We start from the raw sequence: 26,044 nt of genomic DNA on the forward strand, positions 1-26,044 counted from the left end.
ACTCTCAGCCATTATAAAGTGTACTGAGTGCAGCACACATCTGCAGAATTAAGCCTTTAATATCCTCCTGAGACCCAGAAATAAAAGGTTTTAATATTCACATATGTGACTGTAAGAAACAAAAAATATGTGTTATAAAAAAGTATGAAATGTTGTATATTTATTTATTTTTTTATTTTTTTATCATATGTCCCTTGCAGTGAACATTGGGTATTGTTATCATAATGTAGGATTATGTTATGGTATTATATATATATGTTTATTTTTTTTGTTAACATTTCTTTTCATTTCATGAATATATAAAACAGGAAGATGTAAGCCAATCTGACCGCTTAAAAGCTTCCTCCACAGATATAAAATATATATATTTCCATAAACCTTCTCCACAGTTGTGAATACATATCTAAGGGCCTCACTCAGCCCTCTGCTTCATCAGTATGTACTGTATTGGTACAGAGGACACCGACAAAAGCTGTGATTAAAACAAAAATAGAATTACCGTAGTGTGAAGTCAGGTAAAATTGGCCACTTTTTGGTAAATTACATATAAGACCATTAAATTAGCTTTTTTTTTAATTATGTTCTTATAATTATATAATTTTAATTGCCTTGGGTCTCTAAAATAATTATTTGTTTAGAAAATGTATAAACATATAACTGGTTTGGAATTCTGATGGATAAGCTTCAGTGGGTTTCCTTTTGGGCTACAACACAGTGTTCAGGTTAGATCTATCGACTGTTCGGTTAAAATATAATAATATAAATAGGGAACAAAACAGTAATTTCAGGAGAAATAATAATAATAAAAAAGGTAAATTTAAAAAAATAAAAACTACTGTCTTTAGTGTGCCAGAATAACAACACAGTAAACATATTTCATACAATAAATAGCTGAACAAATATTTAATAGAAAAATGCTTTAAATTTAACTGATCATGTTGTACCGGTGTGTTTTGGCACATTAGTGTCTTTGTGCATGTTTTTTTTGTCTTTGTGTGGACGTAAGTGACTTCTCTGTGGTACTGTATAGTAGTATGTGTACTTTTTCTCTTTTCTCCCCTTCTCTGTATAGCTACTTTCTGTAATGCATCCTTTTACAATTTTGTTTTTTAGATTTTTTTATGGATATAAACTTACTTAAAACTTTATGAATATGAACTTTTTTCTTTGCAATATTTGATGTTTTAAAGCTCTGCATGTCATGGTGTGCACAGAATACAGACACTCGCAGATGCAGTAAAACGGGTTGTTTATTAAAATAGCAGGTAGAAAAAAGGGTAGTCGTACAAACAAAGTTAGAGCACCGGTAAACAGAAGCAACGTAGGGATAACCATACCATGAGTGAGATACAGTCCAGAGTTCAAACACAAGCAGGCCAACATCAGAGGTAATCCAAAATCAAAAAAACGTGAAACAGTCCAGGTCATACACAAAAATATCCACAATCAGAGATAATCCAAAAATCGGCGTCGAGAAAAAACAAAACAAGGTCATACACGAAGATAATAGAGACAATAGAGAGTAACGCTTAGTAATGAGGAAAATCCAACAATACCCGGCACAGAAGTGTGTGAGAGGTGTCCTTAAATAGTGCCAGACTAATATTCGGGGCTTCCTGGTTGGAGCAGGTGAGGTGACGTGTGACTGGGTGTGTGCGTGTCAGCGGGTGGTGCGTTCTGGGTAATGTAGTTGTTAGACTGAGAACCTCTGTCAGAGCTGGGTGCGTGAGAAACAGAGGAGCTAACAGCACCAGATGTGACAGTACCTCCCCCCGAGGGAGTCGGAACGGGAACGGAACGAGGACGACCACGACGACGACCACCCGACGGACAGGGAGTACCGGCGGGAGGAACAGGAGTAGCCACAGAGGTGCCGGACAGGCGGGGTTTGCGGAGCTGGGAACCCCGATGAACCGGAACCGACGAGGAAAGTGAGCGCTTGGGACGCCCACGGGGTCTAGGAGCAGGTTTGCCCGGATGACTAGCATGAAATTCAGCCAAAAGAGCCGGATCCAGCACATCACTGGCAGCAACCCAAGAGCGCTCCTCGGGGCCGTAGCCCTCCCACTCAATGAGATACTGGAGCCCACCGCCGCGCCTGCGAGAATCCAGCACCTCTTTCACCGCGTAGGTGGATGAAGCCTCCCCCTCCACAGCCGCGGGCGGTACGTCATCCGGAAGACCCTCTGCGAGTGGACCTGGGACAAGAGGTTTCAGGAGAGATACATGGAATGAATTATGGACTCTATACTGGGCTGGAAGTTCAATCTTATAAGTAACTTCGTTAATTTGAGACAAAACCTTGAAAGGCCCAATATACTTAGGCAGAAGTTTCCTGCACTCCCCCTCAAACCTCAAGTCCCGGGTGGACAACCACACTCGATCCCCGGGTTGATACTGGGGGGTACTGCCTCGGTGTCTGTCGGACTGCTCCTTGTATTTGCGTAACGCCTCCGAAACCTGCTGGTGAGTTTCCTCCCACACCTGCTCGCTCCGCTTCATCCAGTCGTCCACCGCAGGAACCTCAGAGGACACGGCTGTCCACGGAGCTAACGGAGGTTGGTAACCCAGAACGCACTGAAACGGTGTGAGACCAGAAGTGGAGTTAGTGAGAGAATTCTGCGCAATCTCAGCCCATATAAGGAACTGAGACCAGTCAGAGGGGTGCTTATAACAGTACAGACGGAGAAACTTGCCTAATTCTTGATTAACACGTTCACATTGACCGTTACTAGTGGGATGGAACCCTGAGGTTAAACTAACATGAACACCCAAATGTTCAAAAAATGCTTTCCAAACCCTGGAAGTAAACTGAGGGCCCCGATCAGAGAGAATATCCTCTGGAATACCATAATGTCTAAACACGTGTGTGTAAATGGCTTGTGCAGTTTGAAGTGCAGTGGGCAGGGCAGAGAAAGGAATAAACTTAACCCCCCTGGAAAATCTATCCACAACAGTGAGTACTGTGGTGTAACCCTCGGAGACAGGTAAATCGGTGACGAAATCTACAGCTATGTGAGACCAGGGTCTTTCTGGTACAGGTAGAGGAACAAGCTTACCGGCTGGAAGGGTTTTTGGGGTTTTGCATTGAGCACAAACGGAACAGGAGGAGACGAAAGCGTGTATGTCAGCTCGCATGGTTTCCCACCAATAGCGAGCTGATACTAGCTGCAGAGTGCGCGTAACGCCGGGATGGCCCGAGGTGAGAGCAGAGTGAGCCCAGCTAATAAGACGATCTCTGAATTGTTCAGGAACGAAAGTTTTGTGAGAGGGACACCCCTCAGGAGGTGGTGAGTGCGCTACACTCTGTTGAATGAGATCATCTAATTCCCAGCGAATAGCTGCAATTTTGACGGCCGGAGGAAGAATGCGTTCAGGTTCGGAAGACTGAGATGCGCTATCCGGAGCAGTATAGACTCGGGATAGCGCGTCTGCCTTAGTGTTACGGTTGCCAGGGCGAAACGAAATAGAGAAATCGAATCTAGAGAAAAATAATGACCAACGAGCTTGGCGAGGATTAAGACGTTTGGCAGAGCGTAAATACTCGAGATTCTTGTGATCAGTGATAACAGTAAATGGGTGCGCGGCCCCCTCCAGCCAGTGACGCCATTCTTCGAGAGCCAGTTTGACAGCAAGAAGCTCTCTATCCCCTATGCCGTAGTTGCGCTCCGCAGGAGACATTTTTCGTGAAAAGAAGGCTATGGGATGCATTTTAGGCGGAAACCCACTACGCTGTGACAAAACAGCCCCTACCCCAGTATCAGAAGCGTCGACCTCGACAACGAACGGGAGTTCGGGCTTAGGGTGAGCTAGTATAGGCGCGGACACAAATGCAGCTTTAAGCTTATTAAAAGCTTGCTCAGCTTCGGGGGACCAATTCAGGATCTTAGTGGCTTTCTTGGTCAGAGCAGTAAGAGGGGCAGCTATACCACTGAAATTGCGGATAAATCGCCTATAGAAATTTGCGAAACCTAAAAAGCGCTGGAGATCCTTAATAGACTGCGGAACGGGCCAGTCAGTGACAGCTGAAACTTTGGTGTCGTCCATCAGGACGCCTTGGGAGCTAATAACATAGCCGAGAAAGGAGACTTGTTGACGGTGAAATTCGCATTTCTCTGCTTTGGCATAAAGGCTATTCTCCAGTAAGCGTTGGAGAACGGAACGTACGTGGATCACGTGAGACTCAAAATCAGCTGAATAAATCAGAATGTCGTCTATAAATAGGACGACGTATTTCCCAATCATATCCCTAAATATGTCATTCATGAATGACTGGAAGACTGCCGGGGCGTTAGCGAGACCGAAACTCATCACTAAATATTCGTAGTGCCCATTAGTAGTGGTAAAGGCAGTCTTCCACTCGTCACCCTCACGGATACGAATTAAATTATACGCGCTGCGTAAGTCTAATTTCGTAAAAAAGGAAGCTTCACGAAGTTGCTCGAGAGCGCTGGGTATGAGGGGTAACGGATACGCAAATTTCTTAGTTATGTCATTAAGCCCACGGTAGTCTATACAGGGTCTCAACCCCCCGTCTTTCTTCTTGACAAAGAAGAACCCTGAACCAACCGGAGATTTAGACGGGCGGATGAAACCCTGAGCGAGTGCCTCCTCAACATAGTCTGCCATAGCCTTCTCTTCATCGAGGGTGAGGGGATAGACTCTAGCTTTGGGCAGCGTAGCTCCCTCCACTAGATCTATAGCACAGTCATAAGGACGGTGTGGAGGCAATTTAGTGGCATTGGCTTTGCTAAAGACATCAAGAAAATCAGAGTATTCAGAGGGGATAACAGGAGTATCTACTGCGTCAGGACTTTCTACCGAGGTAGACTGTAAAGCTAATTCATTAAGGGCTAAACAATGTTCATAACAAGAGGGAGACCAAACCGTAATATCACCATCAGTCCAGGAAACCACAGGATCATGAAACTTGAGCCATGGCATGCCCAAAATCACCGGGTGTTCAGAGCAGGGAAGCACAAACAGGGGCAGTTCCTCGTGATGCAGAGCGCTGGCTTGAAGAGCGACGGGAAGTGTCTGACGAGTGATAGCCTTGGAGCGTACAGTTTTCCCATCCACCGCGTGAATAGAAATGGGACGGCGCAGGTCACGGGTAGGGATGCCATGTTCCTTGACCAGGTCCCAACTGATGAAGTTCCCCTCCGACCCGGAATCTACAAGCGCTGGGACACAGAACATACCAGTGGGTGAAGAGATAATAACGGGTAACGTAAAACATTTAGCTTTGTGATTAGAGATAGAATTACGTACCACGTTAGCGCGTGGAGAGCCCCCCACGCGCTTTCCCAGGGCTGGAGCCTTCACGGATCGGGTCAGGAGACCACATGCAGCTTTGCGATGCCCAGCCTCTCCACAGTAGAGACAAAGATGGAACCGAATGCGGCGTTGGCGTTCCGCTGGAGATAATCTGGACTTTTGAACATCCATGGGTTCCACTGTGGAGTCTGATGAAGCGTGAGGTAGCTCTGCTGGAGTGGGTAGTACGTGGAGGTTGGTCTTGGTTTGGCGAGAGAGCAGCTGGTCTAACCGAATGGAGAGGGAAATCAGCTGATCCAAGGTAAGGGATTCATCCTTGCATGCTAACTCCTTCAAAACTTCAGGGTTAAGTCCATTCTTGAACACAGAGATGAGTGCAGCGTTGTTCCAGCCACTGCCAGCTGCCAGAGTGCGAAACTCCATGGCATATGAAGCAACAGTTTTTTGACCTTGTTTTAACGCCAGTAGAAGCTCTCCAGAGGATTGTCCGTAGCGTGAGTGATCAAAAACTGCTCGAAACAAAGTCAAAAACTCCGAATAGCTGGTTTCAGAAATGGTGTCCCAAACCGCCGTAGCCCAGTCGAGTGCTTTACCAGACAGCCTCGAAATAATAAAGCCGATCTTAGCTTTGTCTGAGGCGGGAGAAGCGTTACTAAAAAATACGGAGCATTGTAAGAGAAATCCGCTGCATTTCTCCGGGGAACCATCAAAATACTCCGGCTTGCACACCTGAAGGCCGGAGACAGGAGAGCTAATGGTGCTAGTGTTAGCTACAGGGCTAGCGTTAGCTACAGCTAAGCCCTTGAGGTGCTCGAGAATGCTAGAGAGCTGCTGCTGCTGGTTAGCTTGCTGGCTAGCTAACTCAGTAACAGCGTGGGTCACACCGGCGAGTGTTTGCTGGTGCTGACCGAGCAATCTGCCTTGATTAAACAACCCTGATCTTAGCATATCCGCATCTGCTGTCTGATCGAGAGAGGCCGGGTATTCTGTCATGGTGTGCACAGAATACAGACACTCGCAGATGCAGTAAAACGGGTTGTTTATTAAAATAGCAGGTAGAAAAAAGGGTAGTCGTACAAACAAAGTTAGAGCACCGGTAAACAGAAGCAACGTAGGGATAACCATACCATGAGTGAGATACAGTCCAGAGTTCAAACACAAGCAGGCCAACATCAGAGGTAATCCAAAATCAAAAAAACGTGAAACAGTCCAGGTCATACACAAAAATATCCACAATCAGAGATAATCCAAAAATCGGCGTCGAGAAAAAACAAAACAAGGTCATACACGAAGATAATAGAGACAATAGAGAGTAACGCTTAGTAATGAGGAAAATCCAACAATACCCGGCACAGAAGTGTGTGAGAGGTGTCCTTAAATAGTGCCAGACTAATATTCGGGGCTTCCTGGTTGGAGCAGGTGAGGTGACGTGTGACTGGGTGTGTGCGTGTCAGCGGGTGGTGCGTTCTGGGTAATGTAGTTGTTAGACTGAGAACCTCTGTCAGAGCTGGGTGCGTGAGAAACAGAGGAGCTAACAGCACCAGATGTGACACTGCATCTTTTCTGTTTCAGACATTCTCTAAATAACAATATTTTTATTTGGGATTTGGGAGAAATGTTGTCTTTAGTTTATAGAATAAAACAACAATGTTAATTTTACTTAAACATTTACCTATAAATAGCAAAATCAGAGAAACAGATTCAGAAACTGAAGTGGTCTCTTCAATTTTTCCAGAGCTGTATACAGAAATAAGTATATTGTGTGTTCAATCAAAACTATTGTTACATGTCAAATTGTGTTGTTGCAACAATGCAAGAGCATCTATTCTGACTGGCTGTAAAATTTTAAAGAGCTACAATGCTACAGTTTATTGGGCCCATTTTACATGATGGTCCATTTTAGCTGATGCCGTCCTATATTTCTGAATTCTTACAATAATCAAATTAATTATTAGCAACAGAAACATAATATCTAAAATCTGCAATAGTCAGACATTTAAATAGAAAGTTCCTGTGCACGCCCCCTAAATTAATGCCTCATTGAAAAGCCCAGCATTTCCTGTCAGCAGAACAGTAGGACTCAAAGAGGTTTCATAAATGGTGCTTGACTTATACAGTACCAGTCAAAAGTTTGGACACACATTTTCATTCAGTGTTTTATTTGTATTATTTTATTACATTGTAAAGTAATATCCTGTGGTCATCCAGACTTCAATATGAAGGAACATATCATGTAGTAACTTAAAAGTGATAAACCAACCAATATCCTCTGTGAAGCATTTAGGTGCTCTTATCTGGGGTGCTGTTAACTTGCCGTTTCTGAGGCTGGTAACTCTGATGAACTTATCCTGTGCAACAGAGACAACTCTTGATCTTCCTTTCAGGGGTGCTCCTGATGAGAGCCAGTTTCATCATAACATTTTTAATGGTCTTTGTGACTGCACTTTGTGATGTTTTCAAACTTCTTGAAAGGTTTTGGACTGACTTTCTATTTTTTCTTTAATTAGTTGAGTAGTTCTTGCCATAATATAGATTAGAACATTAATCAAATAGGACTATTCACTGTATACCAACTCTACCTCTTCACAACATTACAACTGATGCTCTCAAACACGTAAAGCTACAAGGTATTCAAGTAATGGGCTCTTGACGAGTTCGGCACAGCTGTTAACTGAAAGCCTGAATTCCAGGTGACTCTAGCTTATAAATCTGACTTACAAAATTCCATATAAGGAAGAGATGCTACTTTGAAGAATCTTAAATATGAAACATACTCTGGGTTGTTTAAGATTTTTTGGTTACTAAATAGTTCCATATGTTTTCTTTATAGCTTGAATGACTTTAGTATTAATCTACAATGCAGAATTTAAAATAATGAAGAAAAAAAACCCCACAGAATTTAAGGTGTGTCCAAAGTTTTGAATTTTGCTACTGTAGATTCTGACCTATGTCCAATTCAGTGGACAGAAATGATTTGCTAAGTCTCAGGAGGATGTTCTGTGTTTCTGGTAAATAAAGCAGCTGTTTTTATGGCTGTATTTATAGAGGATAACAGACAGAATCACACTATATAAAGTGTTTTTGAGTGTGAGACAGTATTACAGAATTACAATAGATAGAGAGGGGATTAGGGGAATAGCAGCGGGAGAATTTATTAATTTTGAAGAGGGAAGAGGCACAAACAGCCATTGTTTTATCTAAAACTTGTACTCATTTGAAGTCACGAGTGGATGGGTTGGCTCCGGTTGAGGCCTGTATTTATAACTGCGCTTTTAGGGAGAGATGACCCAGTTTGCAGAGGTGGATAGACCTCTTTCCTGTTTTAATATATGCAAAAATGACTCACTGTGAACTACAGAGCCCTGAATATTTATTAGCACCCTTGTTGGGAATGAGCAAAAAGCTAAGAAAAAACTGCATAGCACTGAGTTTTCTTTTGTAATGATTAAAAAGGTAGAAGAAACACAATAAAATATATCCAAGGTCATTCTTTAAGTTAGAATTTTTTCCCTTTGAATTGAAAGGCCAATTACCCCACACACACATTCGGAATCCTTATCACTAGTACTGCCTCCTCAGATGCATGCAAAAGCCAGACTCCACCTCTTTTACAACTGCCACTGCAACTGCAGCATCAATAGGCCACCAAGTGCCAGATGCCCATCTCTGTTACATAAGCTAACAGATGCCTGTGCTGGCCAACATAAATGAATGAAGTTCAACTTATATATAGCGCCTTTCTAGAAACCCAAGGATGCTTAACAAAATTTGCATGTTTTACACACAACTATTCATACTCAGCACTCATCCACACACTGGTGAGAAGCAGCAGCCAATAGCGCACAGCATACTCTCAACCAGAAACCAGACACAGGAAAAACATGGAAACTCCAGCCAGATAGGGACTTGAACCCAAGACCCCAGTGCTGGGAGGCAAATGTGCTAACCACCAAGCCACCGTGCCGTCCAATAAAAATAGGACTAATGTGTGGGGATAAAGCAGTATCTACCCAATTGGCTTTGCTCTCTCTGTCTGGGTAGATGGCGCTCTGTGCCCACATCCCTCCCATTGTGATGTTGGTCAGCACAGGCATATGTTTAGCTGATGAAGCAGAGCTTGGGATCCAGCACTTTCCTTTGAGTGCGTTGGTGGCCTATTGATGCTGCATCAGTTCCAATTGGAAAAGAGGCATAGTCTGACATCCCATGGAGTCCTAATGAGTGGGTGGGGGTAATTAACCTTTTAAATTGTGAAAAAAATTGAAAAAACTTGCAATTGTAACTGTATACAGAATAATATTTAACAAAAAATGATATACCAAAAACTGAACTAAATTATTAAATTACTTTAGCAGAATTACTACTTGTACGTATTGCTTGTGAAATTGTACATATTGTCCCTAGAATAACTTTATATTTATAGTTGAAAGAAATGTGTTTACTCATCATCAGGGAAATAGGTATTCATATTCTATTAATCTTTCTTTATTATTCTTTGTGTGTGTGTGTGTGTGTGTGTGTGTTTGTATATATTTCTTTGGCAGGTTTTGACAGAGCTGAAGTCTGATAACCAGCGACTAAAGGATGAGAATGGGGCCTTAATCAGAGTCATCAGCAAACTCTCCAAGTGAGGACAAACCAAGCACTGGACTCACTCCAACAATCAAAGCCGCTACGCTCTACTTTTCTGGTCACCAGTTACACACTCCATGAAGAATTAGTGTGTTCTAGTATTCTCTTATTATTGGGTAACTTTGAAATGAGGCTACATGTTTTCTGAGGATTTGCTTGTTTGCTAAATTGGAAAAGATATCACATTATTATCCCCCCAGTTCTACAGTATCTATATAATGTTTAAAAAAAATAAGTATAAAAAAAACTGACCCATTTTGGGAGGGGCCAGAAGGAATGTATAAAAGGAAATAGATAACAGCCACCGGTTGCCTTAATTAACTGAAAAAGATTTATTATATTATATTTTATTTTATTCTGATGTTTCTGTTGTCTAAAAAAAAATTTAGTAGTGTATTTACTGTGATAAAGTAAAGAGATATTCAGTGTAATTGCATCACACAAGCTTAAAGCAACATAGTCTTAAACCACAATGCAGCTCACAGCACTTTGTTTTAAGCTTGTGTTTAAAGCACAGATATATTTATTGTGATGCACTGTGAACCCCAGAGTGAAACGAGGGGTTTTGTGGGTTTTTGTGGAATGTTTTTGTATGATATACTGGGCGCTGCTGCCATCTGCTTTTTATATGTAAGCAACAGAGGTCTCTAGAACACTTTAAAATAAATGATTACTAAGAAGTATTGTATAAATCTAAAGTATGGCTGTGACTGAAATGTATCCTACACCCTTATTAGTAGTGCACTACAAAGGGAGATACTGTGTAGTTTAAAAAGTAATGAAATTCAGTGAATTCAGACACTTCAGTATAAAAAAAAAACAAAAAAAGCATGTATAATCTACACTTCTGGCCCACCGAACATGCATCACCAACAGTCACATTACAAGATGTGATTGTGGGACTCCAAGTGGTCCAGCGGGCCAAGCACTGCCACTATGTGATGCCACTAATATCAGGAGATCGCTGGTTCGAATCCTGTTCATGTAGCTTGCCATCGGCTACCGGAACCCTGACAGAGCACAATTGGTCTTGCTCTCTCTGGGTGGGTAGATGGCGCTATTTCCCCACATCATTCCAAAGGGTGATTTCGATCAGCGCAAGGCATCTGTAAGCTGATGTATCGGATTCGCTGTGCTTTCCTCCGAGTGCGCTGTGATCCTAATCAGCAGCAGTTTGAAAAGAGGCGGTGGCTGACTTCACATGTATCAGAGGAGGCATGTGCTAGTCCTCACCCTCCTGCTGCCGGGGCAGAACTAGTGATAAGGGAAGTCCTGATGAGTAGGTTGGGTAAATTTAAGTTAGTAAAACATTGGGCTTTTCATACACTGTAATTTATGTTAAACATAAGCCTGCCATTAATGAACTACTATGGGACAATATTTGAAATGTATAGGTTTGTACCCGAATCTTTGGTTCCAGTTCATTTTACTATCTATTGCCAAATAACAAGACTCAAAGCACATTCTGATCCATATTAGGGCAGTACACTAAATAGATATTAATAGTTTATTGTTAAAGCGAGGCAGAGGAAGGCAGAGTAATATAGAATTAAGTAGAGAAGGTGGAGTGAGGTAGAGGTCCACAGTACACATACTGTGAATTGTGAACTTTTGAGAATCTTAAACTAATATAGGATATTAATTTATTACATTCTACATTGATAACGGGATATCCACGAACATTACATTTTCTGTCCATTTTGAACAACCCAAATTCACATGGCTTACTACACATTTTGAGTGCATTGTGGGAGTATATAGTGCCCTCAAAATCAATCATCCCAGTTCAGCTTTACTCTAAAATGTACTGTGGGATCCATTTTGGTCATAGCCCATGTTCTAAACATAAATACATATAGAAGGATTTTCCTTATTTTATTTATTTATAGAGGAATAGTAAAGAGTATGAAAGCAGATTACAGCAGCCATCAGATTATCTGAGATCTGCATTTATCTGTGGAGAAATATCAATATTATGTGCCGTTTGTGTCGCTTAAATTTTATACAAACACTGTGTAACAATACATTTTTTAAGATTTATTTTGTATGAACACATTTAATATATATATATATATATATATATATATATATATATATATATATATATATATATTTTTTTTTTTTTTTTTTTTTTTTAATGAAGTAATTGAGCTGGAAAATATTATTTCTGTGTAGTGTGAGGTCATATTACTAAAAAATTTAATAAAATGAAAAATCAAAATTCTTTTTTTTTTTTACATTTTGAGGATCAAATGGCACAATATTCTGATAATGACCCAATATATGGAATGAATGTGAATTATTTGAATAAACTGACAAAGAAAAAGAACATTTCGTGGTCAACTTGATGAGAGCAGATGAAAAATGAACAAGGCACAGTGTTTTAATTAAAAGTCTTTTATTTTTTATACCTTGTTTTTAGTACAGAGCTGGTAACACATATGATAAATCTGTATTGAGATATTTGGTTCTCGTGAGGTCTTTACAAGGATTGATGACACTCATGTACTGTTCACTAGAGGATAATGGGAAAGTCTGTGAACAACATATTATCTTTTTTTCTTTGCAAAGTGTCTTATCAAGGGCTAAAGCATGCGACTGGTCCACACTAGGCACAATGTTAAGGACATGAACACACACGCACACACACACAACACTGAGACGAGAACAAACGTAGCCTGAGGACATAGCCTTGCAGCCTCCTGATTTAAGGAGCAGAACACCATAAAGAGAAAGAGAGAGAGAAGAAAACCAATAGGGCTTTATCGTTTTTCAGAACAGATCTACAGAAAAGGCAGAGGCAGTTCAGATGATAGAAGAAAGTGCTATAAGGGAATTTCCACCAACATCTCTGATCTGATATTTGACTTAGCAAATATTCTTGCGTTTCACACGACATTTTAATCACAGCTGCTGCCATTTTGAGGACCGAATCAGGGTCTGGCTAGCTAGTTAGCATTAACACAACCTGTGCACAGATCTGAATGGAAAGCTTAGCTTGGTCGAAAACCTAGTATACCTATTGTTACATTCTAGACGATTAGCTTAGCATAGCTTAGCTACCCAGCCAACAAATTAGCACCCATTATTCTCCACCAGTAGAAAGCTTATCCATTTCAACATCAAGATTTTTATTGTAGGTTTTAATTCCAAATCTGCTTATGTTTTAAGGGATGTGTTTTTCAAGGTGTTCTCATTAGTTGGATAGAATTACATCTGGGCAGCTAGCACATAGCATAGCATAGCTTAGCTAGCTACCCAGCTAAGAAATTAGCACGTCCCACCAATTTAAAGCTTAAATTTGTATCAAATTCCAACTTTTAGCGATTATAAATAGCTAACACATCATCTTTTAATCTCAAAATGCCCTTTTTGTTGCAGGGGCTGTGTGCTTTTTAGTGTGTTCTGCTAAACCTGTAAATAAACTACCTGTGGTAAACACTGTAGCTATGATAAATAAAGAGCTGTATGGCTAACCATTTTACTTAAAAAGCAGATATGCTATTTGTCAGCTAGCTTGTTAGCTAAGTGCACCCTATTATCCCTTACTCAGTTTTTAGAAGAGATATGTGTGATCCAGGACTCATTTTACTTTTTAAATTTAATTTTTGTTTAATTAGGCGTCCCCCACTGGCAAGACCTGCTGCAATTACTAGCTGGGTAGATAAGCTAATTAAAAATGTCCACACAGCAATATGTTTTAATAAAAAAACTGATACGCCATTTGTAAATTTTTTGTGTAAGCTATGTAGTTCTGTCAAAATCAGTAAGCTCAGATTGTATATTACACCAGAGAAAAATTATCATGAAAAGTACCGAAAAAAATAAAAACTGTGGGTGTGTGAATTCACAGAGCTAACAAGTAGCATATACTGATTTTTAGTACTCCACAGAACACCACAGCTAAGCTAAGCTAAGCTAAACTGGCTAAGTTGTGTTAGAATGATCATTCAAGATATCTACAAACGCATTTTAGCGACTTAGTCGAATTACCACTGTTTTCTAATAATGTAAGACTGCTAAAATTCACTATTAAACACTGGCAAATCCAGAAATTCGGTCCCAAATATGGCAGGCACATTTTTTTTTTTATAAAATCGTAACACAATTAAAATTTAATTTCTGGTCGTGAAAAAGCAAGAAATCTGCTTTCATTCTGGGAAGTGATTATGGAAGAAGAAGGGTTAAAACATAAATTAAAGACTTCTTATTTATGGAGCAGTCTTTTTATACTTCTAAACAAAATCAGCATCTACAAAGAGCAATAAAGCAAAAGCAAGCTGAACATAGAGCCGAGAGCAAATTACACACACCCCTCACTGTTTCAAAACCAAAAAAAAAAAACAAAAAAAAAACAGAGTTTTTCAGTTCTGTACTATTGCTCTCAAAAAGGCTATATTATTATATTTATTTGTGTTAAGTTTGTAGAGCCAACTCTCAGTGAGTGGCATCCCGGAATGTTCCTAATCATTGTGAGTGTAGCCATATTGGCAGACGGCAGTGCTTGTTTCACAAAAAATAAATAATAATAATAATAAGTTAAAGGGCCTATGCTTTATTGTTGAGATATACCTGAAACGCTAGTTAATATTTGGGAAGAATGTGCATATGAAATTATAATTCTCTTACGTGTTTCCCAAAAAAGTAAAAAAATAAAATCAATAATAATAATAATAATAATTAAAAGTCCTTACTGTTTACTTATGAGTTGTTGTGTATGCATATTTATATATTATTCAGAAATGTTTTTTTTTTTTTGTAGAATGAATTCTTTTTAAAAATAAAACATTTCTACGTTTATACAATCTCCAACAAATTATCAAATTGTCCTCTGCCCACAAAATATGCATGCTTCATACTAACAAGAACTGAGTTGCACATTAATTACGTGTTATTAAACAATTAATTACATGATTTGTAAAGTAACCGTTTGCTTATTGTGCAGTACACATGTGTGCAGGTGTAGTTGCAGTTCATACCCATCGTTCACAGCACACTTTGTGTCAAATCAAGGCATTTACAAATCAATTAATAGTTAAAATAAAAAAAAGAAATCCAACATTTTCTCATACACAAAAGTGCAGATCAATAAAACAATATACATATAAATAAGAGACTGGCTATTGCAGGTTAAACTACTGTTGCCACTCAAAAAGAGCACATTTTCAGGAAACAGTATTGCCCCATAGCTTCACAGACTCAATGGAATGTTGAGATACACAGGCCTACGTGAACAGAGACATAAAATTACTTTAAGAATTTCATCTACATAGCTGAGCTCCAAAGAAATAGTGCTCAAGTCTTATGGCTTTATCTTATTCACACACACACACACACACACACACTCGCATACATACACACATAGTTACTGGCTAGTAAAATGCTGTAATGAAGTAAAATGTAGTTATAGCATTATTATAAAATAAGCTATTAATGAACAGAGATATCAGAACAGGGGGACTCCAAGTTGTACTTTTTTCTAAAACGCAAAGGTACTATTGTGCTAAGGCAAGCCTCTTGCCAAGGTTGGTCAATTTGGTCAATTAGTTTGCAAAAAACAATCACGTTAAAAAGTCAGATAAAATGGCAGTACACGTGACTTCTTTTATTGGCACTGACTGTGGGGAAAAATTAAAGAGTTAGGAATTAGGAAAGAATTTAATATAATATATAATATTATATATTAAGATATAATATAATATAATGCTTTGTTATATAATATGATATAATAAATTCTAATATAATTTAATATAATTTAATACAATATAATATAATATGTCATCCAGACCTCTGTACTACAATAGACTACAGACTATACAATAGAATGTTTAGAAGTGATGAAAAAAAAAACAACAAAAAAAAACATTAATTGGACTTGGAGCCCCCGTGGAAGTTTTTACTTCCGCAAAAATACATAAAAAACAAATATGCTGGAAAATAAAATTTGTCATTTACAATTAAATAAATTAACTTGTTTTTTTGATTGATACAATTTATCTGGTAAAAATATTGCAAGTACAAGTCAAGCATGCGGCTACATTTTCATCCTCTAATAGATCACACAAAGCACTTAACATCTTTGCTCATGATGGTTAGGGATGGGTACAGTCTGAACATGAAGACTAAGTTTAGTAGAGTTCATATTTTCTCTGGTACCCACTCATGGAAAATACAGGTTTACTTTAGTTAGAAAATATACAGAGCATCTTTTCCCTTCCCTTGTTCCCTTATTGTTATTAAAATGACAAATAACACCTACTTACATACACAATATATTTTTGCTTTGTCTCTGAAACATGCTCTTGTTTTACTGAAACATGCAGTATCATTAAATAGGAACTATACATATATAGGCAAAACTACTCACCAGTGATTGGGGAAGTGAGGGATGTTTGTTGTGTTTTATTGGTATTTTAAGTACTTTAAACTAAGAATGGGCAAATCTGAAGGGACACACATTAGTGACACATTAAATTACAGATATAAATATTGGTTGTGTATGGGTTGGAGTTAAGGAACAAATAAATAAATAAATAAATAAATATATAAATACATAAATTAAAACACTCATTCAGACTCCCAAGGACACATAAACTATCAGACTGCACTGTAAATGTGTCAGATGTAAATACCTGCTAGTTCAGTCTAACAATATTATTGCAATAGAGTATAGCTCAGCAAAAGAGCTTCTTGTTGATTTTTTTAAAAGTTTGGCTTACATTGTGTCAAGTATACAAAAACTCTCAAAAAATCCTAGTCTGAAACCTGCTCTTTCAGAATCTATAACGGGTCACTGAAAATACTGTGTGGCCAGATTTCAATCCTCGAAGCGTTAATATTAAAACATTTTCCATGTTCTGGCTTGTTTTGACTTATTTAAAGATTAAAATTCCAGTTGGTGTATCGTTTTATATAGTTCCCACAAAGTTACAATCCACACCACACGCTGAGCAGTGTGGTTTTTGGTACCCAAAGAAATAGTTTAGCATTTGCTTCTATTCGTTAGTATTCCAATAATACATGTTTTCAGTTTTTAAAAAAACATAAAATCTGGCAGTACACCAGAGGACTTGAATATAATAAGATGCACCATCACATAAGTAGACAGATTGAACTACACAACCAAGACCCACAGAATATAGCTATATCCAGTAGTGCAAATAGTTTTAGCAGTTTGGTAAGCTGTGTATAAAATACACATATAACAGTACCCACTTTCAGACCCTTTCATTTCATTTCAAACCATAATAAATTATGGGAAAAAACTAAATGATGAATAAAATGAGGACACCAATATACCCACACCTAAATATTAAAATGCAGTAAATAATGAGAGAAACAGACCACTGCCAGTATTGCATGCAACTGAGAACAAACTAATCAGATCAACAAGCATCAATGATAAGCATTCTTTCGTGACATTTAAAAAAATGTACTTATCAAAATCTTTGAACCAAAAAGTTTGAGCATTCTCAAGTCATTTAACAGTGAATATATAGTGAATTAAAAAAAAAGGTTTTCCGTTTAAAGTGCTCAAGCCGAACGAATGTGTTTTAATGCATGTAAATCTAAAGAAAGACTAAAAACACATGGATTCAGGAGTAGGAAGGCGTCCCTGGCAGTCGAGAATTGCTTATTTTGTGATGTTCAAAGGCTTCTATCCTTTTAGTTGGAAAGACAGACACAGATTTTGTCATGGAAGTGTAGGTCCAGCACTGAAGAGCAGATGAAGCACGCTTGTTGCGGTGTTTGATTGCAGGCAGTGTTGACGCTCGGCAGACTTCTCCTCGGTCAGAGATATCCAGTCCAAAAAAAACAACAAACCAGTCTCCCCCACTTCTCAGACACATTTATCCTTATTACCGAGGAAGATGAGGGGGTTGAATGATGAAGAAGAAGGATGGAGGTGAGTGAATGAGTGTTTGCTGGTCCTTGGTGAAACCTTGGAGTGATATATTTAATCTGCTGCACACTGGTGCAACACATATATCAGATATGATATATCCTATAAAATAGGAATCTGATAGGATCTTGCATTACTTTTTTTCCTGATTACATGATTTTACTTATGTCTAATTTATTTCAAAAGGGATTCTAACTGTTGAAATGGAAACAGTTTCACAAAATGCCTCCCACTACTTCTTCTATGTGTATTATATATATTATAGATTTTTTTTGTCTGATTGCCTTATGTCTCATGCAATGCTGGTTGGATGGTTCTAAAATATGTAAAACTAGGTGGGGTAAAGAGGAGGGCGGAGAAGGTGGCAGTGTGCATGGGTCAATGGAATGTTTTACTTCTTGGCAGTGAGACCTGCTAGCTCAGCATCTACTTCCTCCTCGGGCCTGAGAGGATGCCACTGGGCGATCGGCCGCCGCGGGTTGGAAACCATGTCTGACCAGTGCCTCAGCGCCGTTCCCTGTGATTTGTTGCCCACCCAGATTTTCCCAATAGCATCATTCTTGCCAATCTTGTCATAGTCCAGCACTGTGATAACAGCTTGAATTTTCTGTGAATAAAGAGAAATGGCAATTAGTATAGTGTATTTTTTTCAGTGTGTGTGGGCTGTAAATGCGTCAGATGTAAATACCAGCTAGTTGAGTCTAACATAGAGTATCTTGTTTTAGTTTTAGTTATAGTTTTGTTTTAGTTATTTTAGTTTAGTTTATATTGTTGTACATATAGTAGAACTAGTTTAAAAAAAGTGCTGTATAAACTTAGGATATGTTAGTATTCAAAATATCTGGCAATATATTGCAACTGTTTAATCAAAATGTAAGAAAACTATCATAGAATAAAAAAATGCACTGTTGTATTTATAAAATCTGAGAAAATGAATAAAATAAGATCCAATAAGATGACATAAGAAGTCAGGTTAAATAATGTTAAATCTTTGAGGTTGTTGTATTCTTTTGTTGGTGCTTCACTTCTGTCTTCTTAACCACACATTTAGATTTCTCTAAATGGGTCAGTGAAACAGCGAAGAGAACCTGAGATCTTCTTGACGTACCCGGGTTCGTTTCCCGGCCAACGCACCACTATGTCTGGTTCTAAGATACAGGGTAAACTGACATGGGAACTAACTATCAATGATTAAAAAAATTATTTTACATCAAGGGGATGGTCATTGTTAACCCACGGTTTCTAGCAATTATATTAACTACAATAATAAACATATGTGTTTTTAGTGTGCTAGATTATAATGGTGAGTAATTCAGGTCCAAAAAGTAAAAAAAAAAAAAGGCCCAGGATTTTGTTTCAACCGCCTGGTCAGCTATGCTGCAGTTGCATAATACACAGATCCATCCACTCCACCCTGGGATGTTTTTTTTTTTTTTTTTACTTTCTAGGCCTGCAATTCCCAACTTAGGACTTCATTGATGTGTAACAAAAATAGTTAGAAAAATTCACTTTTTAAATAAATTATTAAAGAGAAATAATTCTAGAACAGTAATAAGTACAGTCATAAGCACAAAGTCTCTGCACTGATCCTGCATACCTGCATCTGGTCCTGTGGGATTTCAAAACTAAAAGACTCGTTGTAGTACGGATTAAGGGTGTTCTTCTTCACTGTGGTCTTCTTCTTCTTCAGTCGCTTGCCATTTTGCAGTAAGTGGATCTTCACATAAGGATCTGGAACCATTCAGGAGGTAAAAAAATTTGCCAAATTATATTCAAAATAAAAATAAAAACACGCTATCTGGTATCAAGTAGAAACTAGCTGGCCCGTTTTTGGCTTTGTAGGCCAGCGTCAGGATTTTGAATCTGATTAGGATCATTTACACGTCTGTGTAAATGTGACCAGTGCGGGCAAATGTTACTGATGAGGGAGTGTCTGAATTAACTCGTGTTTTTACCAATAAAGTAGTGTAATACTAATGAATGAGTAGAAAGCCATTACGGTCACAGACTGGGTCTGGCCCTGCTAACACTGATGTTTTGACCTGCAACCAAGAGCAAATTTAATGGGTTATTCGATATTACTGTCATATTTTTGAGCACATAAACAAACTATATGAGACCCAAGCAAGGGGAACTTTCCAGCCTGCTACTGTTATTAAATAAAAAACACAGAGAGATATCCAATGCAAATTACCTTTGACCCAGCAGCTAAACAATCCCAACCCAAATCTGCTTTAGTTTAATGATTTGTAATTTCTTTGCTTTTTGTAATCAGTAAATCTGACATTTTGAAAGAAATTCTCTGTGCGTGCCTGAACGGGTTAAGGGTTATTTCTGTTCTCGGAGCTGCCAGCAGATGGCAGGGCTGAAGCCTGGCTGGAAGGCATACATGGCACTTAGTGAGAATGAGAAGGATGCAGAGTCAGCACGTGAGCATTACTTCTGCATGGCTAATGTAGGCACTGGAGTGGCATGAACACACTGCACCAGTTCTGCCTGCTCCAATGCCCACCCACACAACACATTTCTGTAATACATCGACATCTGGACAATGTGTTACACACATATCTGTATTATTATTATACAATATGCTGGAATGTAAAACATATACTGTTAACTGATCTAAATGCTGAATAACATTATCATTAATATGAATAATTTATTATTATTATAATTATTATTATTATTATTATTATTATTATTATTATTATTATTATTATTATTATTATTATCATGTAATCCATTATCTGGAGAGAAAGACAAAAAGCTGTGTTAATAGTATGCATACCTGACAGGCCTCCCACGTCCATCTTCTTAAGGTTTTTAGCCTCCAGGATACAGATGGTGAGTTTTCCCGCGGTGGGCACGTAGCGCAGAGATACGCAAATATCCCCGAGCCTCTCAGGCTGAGCATTTGGTTAAAAATAGAATAAAGGAAAGTGAGCCATTGTTACATAAAATCTGCTAAAACACTGATTTGCCTCTTTATTATATAAACAATTCTTGTCACAGTCAGTGAGTGTGTTTATACAGTATGCATATCGTACACTGCCTGCCCAAAAAAAAGTCACCACCAAAAAAAGAAAAAGAAAAAAAAGGTCACACACCGCCTTTGGCTTTGATTGCAGCACGTATTCACTGTGGAATTGTTTCAATAAGCTTCTGCAATGTCACAAGATTTATTTCAATCCAGTGTTGCATTCATTTTCACCAAGATCTTGCAGCAGCATTGATGATGGTAGTGTCTTACCAACTGCACAAAGCAGTGCTTCTCCAGCACATCCCAAAGATTCTCAATGAGTTTAAGATCTGGACTCTGTGGTGAACAATCCATTGTCAGGATTATAACATTATCAGGAAGATAACATTATGTTATCTTGGAATATGGCCGTGCCATCAGGGAAGAAAAAATCCATTGATTGAATATCCTGGTCTATATTCAGTATATTCAGGTAGTCAGCTGACCTCATTCTTTCAGCACATACTGTTGCTGAACCTAGACCTGACCAACTGCAGCATCAACCCCACATCATTTACTTATTTAAATCCAGGTTGTAATTTTTTTTGTCAGGCAGTGTACATACACATCTGACTACTGCAGAACATCGCAGTTTGTCAGTAATCCAATAAACATATTTACAGTTTACTTGAGTCAGACTTTTCATTTGCAACCAGCCAATAATCTCACAGAGTACGAAGTGTCATCCTTTTTTTAGCATATTAAGACACAATATAATCATACATCTGCTAGAAAAAGATTATTTAAATCGCTCTGAAAGTGTTTGAACACCATCTCAGTGTTTTAACACTGCTTGCTTATTTCCGCTACCACGGTCTGTTTACTCACAATGCACAGATACATGCAGTGAGCATTAATAGCCTTAATGAACAAAAATCTATCTCTCTTCATTAATATTATTTTATACTCTGATATTTAAAATTGGAGCATGCTGTTTATTGAATACTTAAGTAATCATAATAATGCAGTAATCAGAATGTGAACAGATTTTTAAACACATTTAAACACACATGCTTAACACACTGTAAATGCTGTTCAAATTGCTGTTGCTAGAAAACAGTGTCAGATTCTGTTCTTGCCAAATTAATTTTTGGAACGTAGAATTTCTGTGGAAATCAGACTATGTCTAATAGATTAACTCTATTTGAGAAACCACAAAACATTCCATTCAAATATCTGTTACTGTTATAAGATTTTAGCCAATATAATGTGTATTAGTAACTAAAATTATATTGCTATGTGCACTTTGAAGACAGTATTAACAACTGTCTGAAACATTTATATATATTCTTATATATTCTTCTTTCTCTAAATGAATGCTTAGTTATATGTCAGCTGATCTCATAGTGTTTTAGTCTCAATTAGGGTCTCACAAGAATTCCATGTGACTAGTCTATGTCATCATTCTTCAAGAGGGACCTTGTTAATTATCTAGAAGAAATCCAGATCCATAAAACAGGAGTTCTTTGATGAATATATTTTATGTGATGTCTCACACGTGTGGGTGACGAATGTTGTCAGCTGACCTCGGCCCCCAGATGTATAGGGACTTTGTTGATCTTTGTTGGCCATGAATAGGACCAGGAAGTCTATTGTACACAATGGATTATGTTTCATATGTGGTGAATTTACGACACATAATGCAGTGGTGAAAATGTATTTAAGACTGTGTAGGATATAAGCTGGGGCAACTGGGAAATGGGGCGAGTTGGCTGTGCCATACCTAAAATAAATTGGACCAACTTGTGCATTACTAGAAGTCAGAGTGTTGTTTTCTTTGGTAATGGTTTATGGTAGAAGATATTTTGAGATATTGGGTTTTAGCAATTTAGGAATCCTGACAGCTCCTCTGAGCTAATGTTAGCTAATAAAGGCAGACTGAGCTGATTGCTAAAAGAGTCTCACCTCCTCTTTCTCAGCGCTGTCCAGGTCTCTCCACTGCTCAATCGGCTGGGCCAGATCCAGCGTGTTCATAGGGATCTTCACCTCACCGATGACATCATGCTTGGAAAAGCGGTCAAAGTCGTAAACAGACATGACCAGGGTCTTCCCACCCATCTCTTGGAAGGGAATCTGAAGAAATCAGATATGACAGCTTAATAGATCTTCTTAAAGCCACCGTATAAATTTAATTAATCAATCAGTCAACCTTTATATATACTCTGAGGTACATTGAGGGTGACCCTAACAATAATACAAAAAACAGGAGTTGAAAGATAAGATAAAAAAAAAACTAATTTGATTTGACCATGCAATTGTCAAAAATTATTTTAAACTGTCACAAAACCAAAATTACTTTACAAGACATAAAACATAAAAACATATTTTCTTTCAGTGGAAGTTGGGAAAAAAATTACATATTAAAAGTCATTCTGGCATTTATATGGGCCCATCCATTGTGAAATGTAATATTAAGGAAACAGTAAAGGGTAATTGCCAGATTCACATTTTGTCAAAAAAAGCAATCCAAGGGTTTTGTCCAACAAAATAAAGCTTAGCTCACATACTGGAAGTCAATCATTGCAACAATTCACTCCTGAGTGAATATGAATATAGAATTTTTAAATTAGTCTCAGACACTGCTGCCTGTTGATAGAAAAATGCTGAATTTGCGTGTGAGAGGAAGCAGCTTAGGGTGAGCTTAATGCCCTTCAGACTGAAATCAGTTTCCTTACAAAAGCTCAGCTGACACTTCAATAATGAAGAGCTGCTCTCTGTTATGCACCATTAAATCCCTTTGTCCCTTCCACTCGCATGCAATCTCTGGGGTTTGTGGATGGTGGTGCAGGTGAATGCCTGTGTTTCAGGGTGTGTTCGTGTCTATGTTACCTTCTGGCTGTCTCCTTTAGGTTAGGCTGTTATAGTCATCAACCACACTCTGGTAGTCTGAACCCCTTACCTTTCCCTTGCCTGGCCTGCCTCAACCTGACTAGTGTTCACCCTCCACTGCTAACTACAGTATATTAAAGTTTACATTTTCTAACTACTGCCACTGATGTTATTTTTTTTTTCTATTATTATTATTATTATTATTATTATTATTATTAATTAGCTTTATTATTTAGCAGGTAATCAGAATAGATTAATAGTTAAGGTCATGCCAACAAAAATGTTTAAATTATGCTCTAATGTTCAATTAATTTATTAAAACCAGTCAATAAAACAAAAGTCTGATGAAATGTGATTATCCCACCTTAAAACAGAAGGTCTCGTTGAAGACAGGGTTGAGGGTCTTCTTGTGCACCTTGGTATCATACTTTTTCTTCTTGTCAGGGAGGATGAACACTTTGACGTAGGGATCAGAGGTACCTCCACTGTCCATGGAGAGGAGATCCGCAGCTTGCAGAATACCCACTGTCAGCTGTTAAGGAAAAAAATATTTTATTTTTAGTAAGTTAACTGAATAATATAAATAAGTAATAATAATAATTAAATTAAAAAAGTTAACTCAGTGCTAAGCTTACTTTAGCATTTCAGTCTGGACAGACTTTTTGAATATTAAAACTGAGTAAATTTGAACAAAAGTAAAAAAAATATTGAACTGACCTTGTTGTCAGAGAAGTCATAATCTAATGAGAACTGCAGTTTGCCAAGTTTCTCCTTCTCTTTAGGCTCCTCCTCCTCCTTCTCATCTCCAGTCATCCCTGTCTCGATGTCATCTTCGTCGTCGTCATCGTCCTGTTTCTGTAGGGACAGCAGTGGAGTTATTGCTTGGGATTATGGAGGGTGAACAGGTGAACATTAATTCAGTCACAGGCACCTACCTGCGTCTCGCTCATCTTACCTGAAGTATGCCAAGTTTAAAACCAACCACATGGTTCTATATGCAATAGTGTCAGCGATGACCCTGGTACCAACATGACTTGATTTCACTTTACCTTTCATGACACCATTCTGCAATAATCTACGTTTTCTGTAGAACGCAAAGAAAAGAATGACCTATTGTTTAGGACGTGCACAACCCATTCTCTTCTTCAGCGAATAAAAGCCACTGGTTTTAATTCCAGTAGAAGAATATTTATTTACATGTGTTTAATGTCTAATTTTTCCCACACTCTACAGATAATACATAATAGTCCACATTGTTCATGATTCTTGAAAACATCAAATATTTGTCATTTTTAAGCTGAATGTCATTAAGTCTTGAATATTTTCCCTGTCCGATTGCTGTAAAGATAGCATTTTCATGTTGTAAAACTAGAATTGTAGCTTTTCCAACATGCTCATGTGAGGCTTACATTGACGAAATGTGGGCCAGGTGGGTTCCAGGTGTGGGCATAGGCTCTGAGTGGGTTTGTACATGTGTTGTTTTTGCAACCCAGTTGGGCTTTCCAAATATTCCCAAATTCCCCATTATTAATGCCCACCTAAACCTCACACAGGTCGCATTTTAGGCCCCATATGCAGTGTACAGCCTGGAAAGGTTCCATCACTGACCTTGATGGGGGGCAATTTGGTTTAGAAATGGAATTAAGGAATGTTATTCATTGTAATTTCCCGTTTCTTACTATAGATTCTTTGTGATGCTGCTCAAACTGCTGTCACTAAAACCTAGTGGCTCCATGAGCTCGTTTATGATGTCAGATTCTGATGCTTCCTTCTGAACAGTTGAACATTGCTGAGCAGTTCTATGGAGCTGAGAATATACATATCTAATAAATCAGCTTTATATAGATGAAGTACTGTTGAAGCCAACATCCTTTGAAATGCAGTGCTTTTTTAAGACCTCCTCCCATCCAGGAGGTTTTATTGAACGGACTGGCTGATGCCAGGAGGAGGGATATATATAGGTTGGCAGGCACACTGGCACAACCTGGCATCTTGTGATTATTTTCTGCTTTCTGGTTTAGTGGCTGCTTATTACATTACTTTTTAATGTTTTACTGGTTTGAGTATGTTTGAAAATTAAGGTTTTAGCAATAATTCTACCAGGAGACTATGTCACTTTTTACTTATTTTAAAAACAAACCTCTGCTGTTTTTCAGAGGCTGCTGACATTATGTTTTTTACTTCACTGCCACCAGTTTGTTCCTGTCTGGTTACCCAGGCGGTTCCTGGCTGCTCTCTATGTGCAGCAGGATCTGCTAGGACAGGGCCCATGGCAAAGACTTTAACTCGCAGCAAGGACTCCAATCTTGCAAACACTGTTCTCTATCTTATTAATATAGTTGGTCAAGATTCAAATTTCTTCTACTCCTTCCTCTGGAGTCTTT

The 26,044-nt window shown here is 38.4% G+C and overlaps 2 protein-coding genes across 8 annotated transcripts in view; one reads left to right on the forward strand and one right to left on the reverse strand.

Moving 5' to 3' along the window:
• The window catches only part of LOC103026736 (protein phosphatase 1 regulatory subunit 12B), a 38,291-nt gene extending 27,579 nt beyond the window's left edge, over positions 1 to 10,712 (forward strand). For 3 of the 4 annotated variants that reach the window (XM_049462808.1, XM_049462810.1, XM_049462807.1), the window contains one exon: positions 9,822 to 10,712. Coding sequence is in view for 2 of the 4 variants with exons in the window: in XM_049462807.1 (XP_049318764.1) it covers positions 9,822 to 9,908 (87 nt within the window). In the remaining 2 variants the exon portion in view is untranslated. The remainder of the gene's footprint in view (positions 1 to 9,821) is intronic. The other variant, XM_007233005.4, reaches the window with a different exon arrangement.
• A 1,578-nt stretch (positions 10,713 to 12,290) lies between these two features.
• The window catches only part of syt2a (synaptotagmin IIa), a 95,413-nt gene continuing 81,659 nt past the window's right edge, over positions 12,291 to 26,044 (reverse strand). For 3 of the 4 annotated variants that reach the window (XM_022662302.2, XM_022662301.2, XM_049462805.1), the window contains exons 4-9: positions 24,378 to 24,515; positions 24,025 to 24,192; positions 22,737 to 22,904; positions 20,601 to 20,718; positions 19,410 to 19,543; positions 12,291 to 18,419 (exon numbers count right to left, since the gene is read on the reverse strand). In XM_022662302.2, coding sequence (XP_022518023.1) covers positions 18,204 to 18,419; positions 19,410 to 19,543; positions 20,601 to 20,718; positions 22,737 to 22,904; positions 24,025 to 24,192; positions 24,378 to 24,515 — 942 coding nt within the window. In that variant the 3' untranslated portion in view covers positions 12,291 to 18,203. The remainder of the gene's footprint in view (positions 18,420 to 19,409; positions 19,544 to 20,600; positions 20,719 to 22,736; positions 22,905 to 24,024; positions 24,193 to 24,377; positions 24,516 to 26,044) is intronic. The other variant, XM_049462806.1, reaches the window with a different exon arrangement.

Source organism: Astyanax mexicanus, chromosome 13 (assembly GCF_023375975.1).
Source record: "Astyanax mexicanus isolate ESR-SI-001 chromosome 13, AstMex3_surface, whole genome shotgun sequence".
Classification (NCBI taxonomy): domain Eukaryota; kingdom Metazoa; phylum Chordata; class Actinopteri; order Characiformes; family Acestrorhamphidae; genus Astyanax; species Astyanax mexicanus.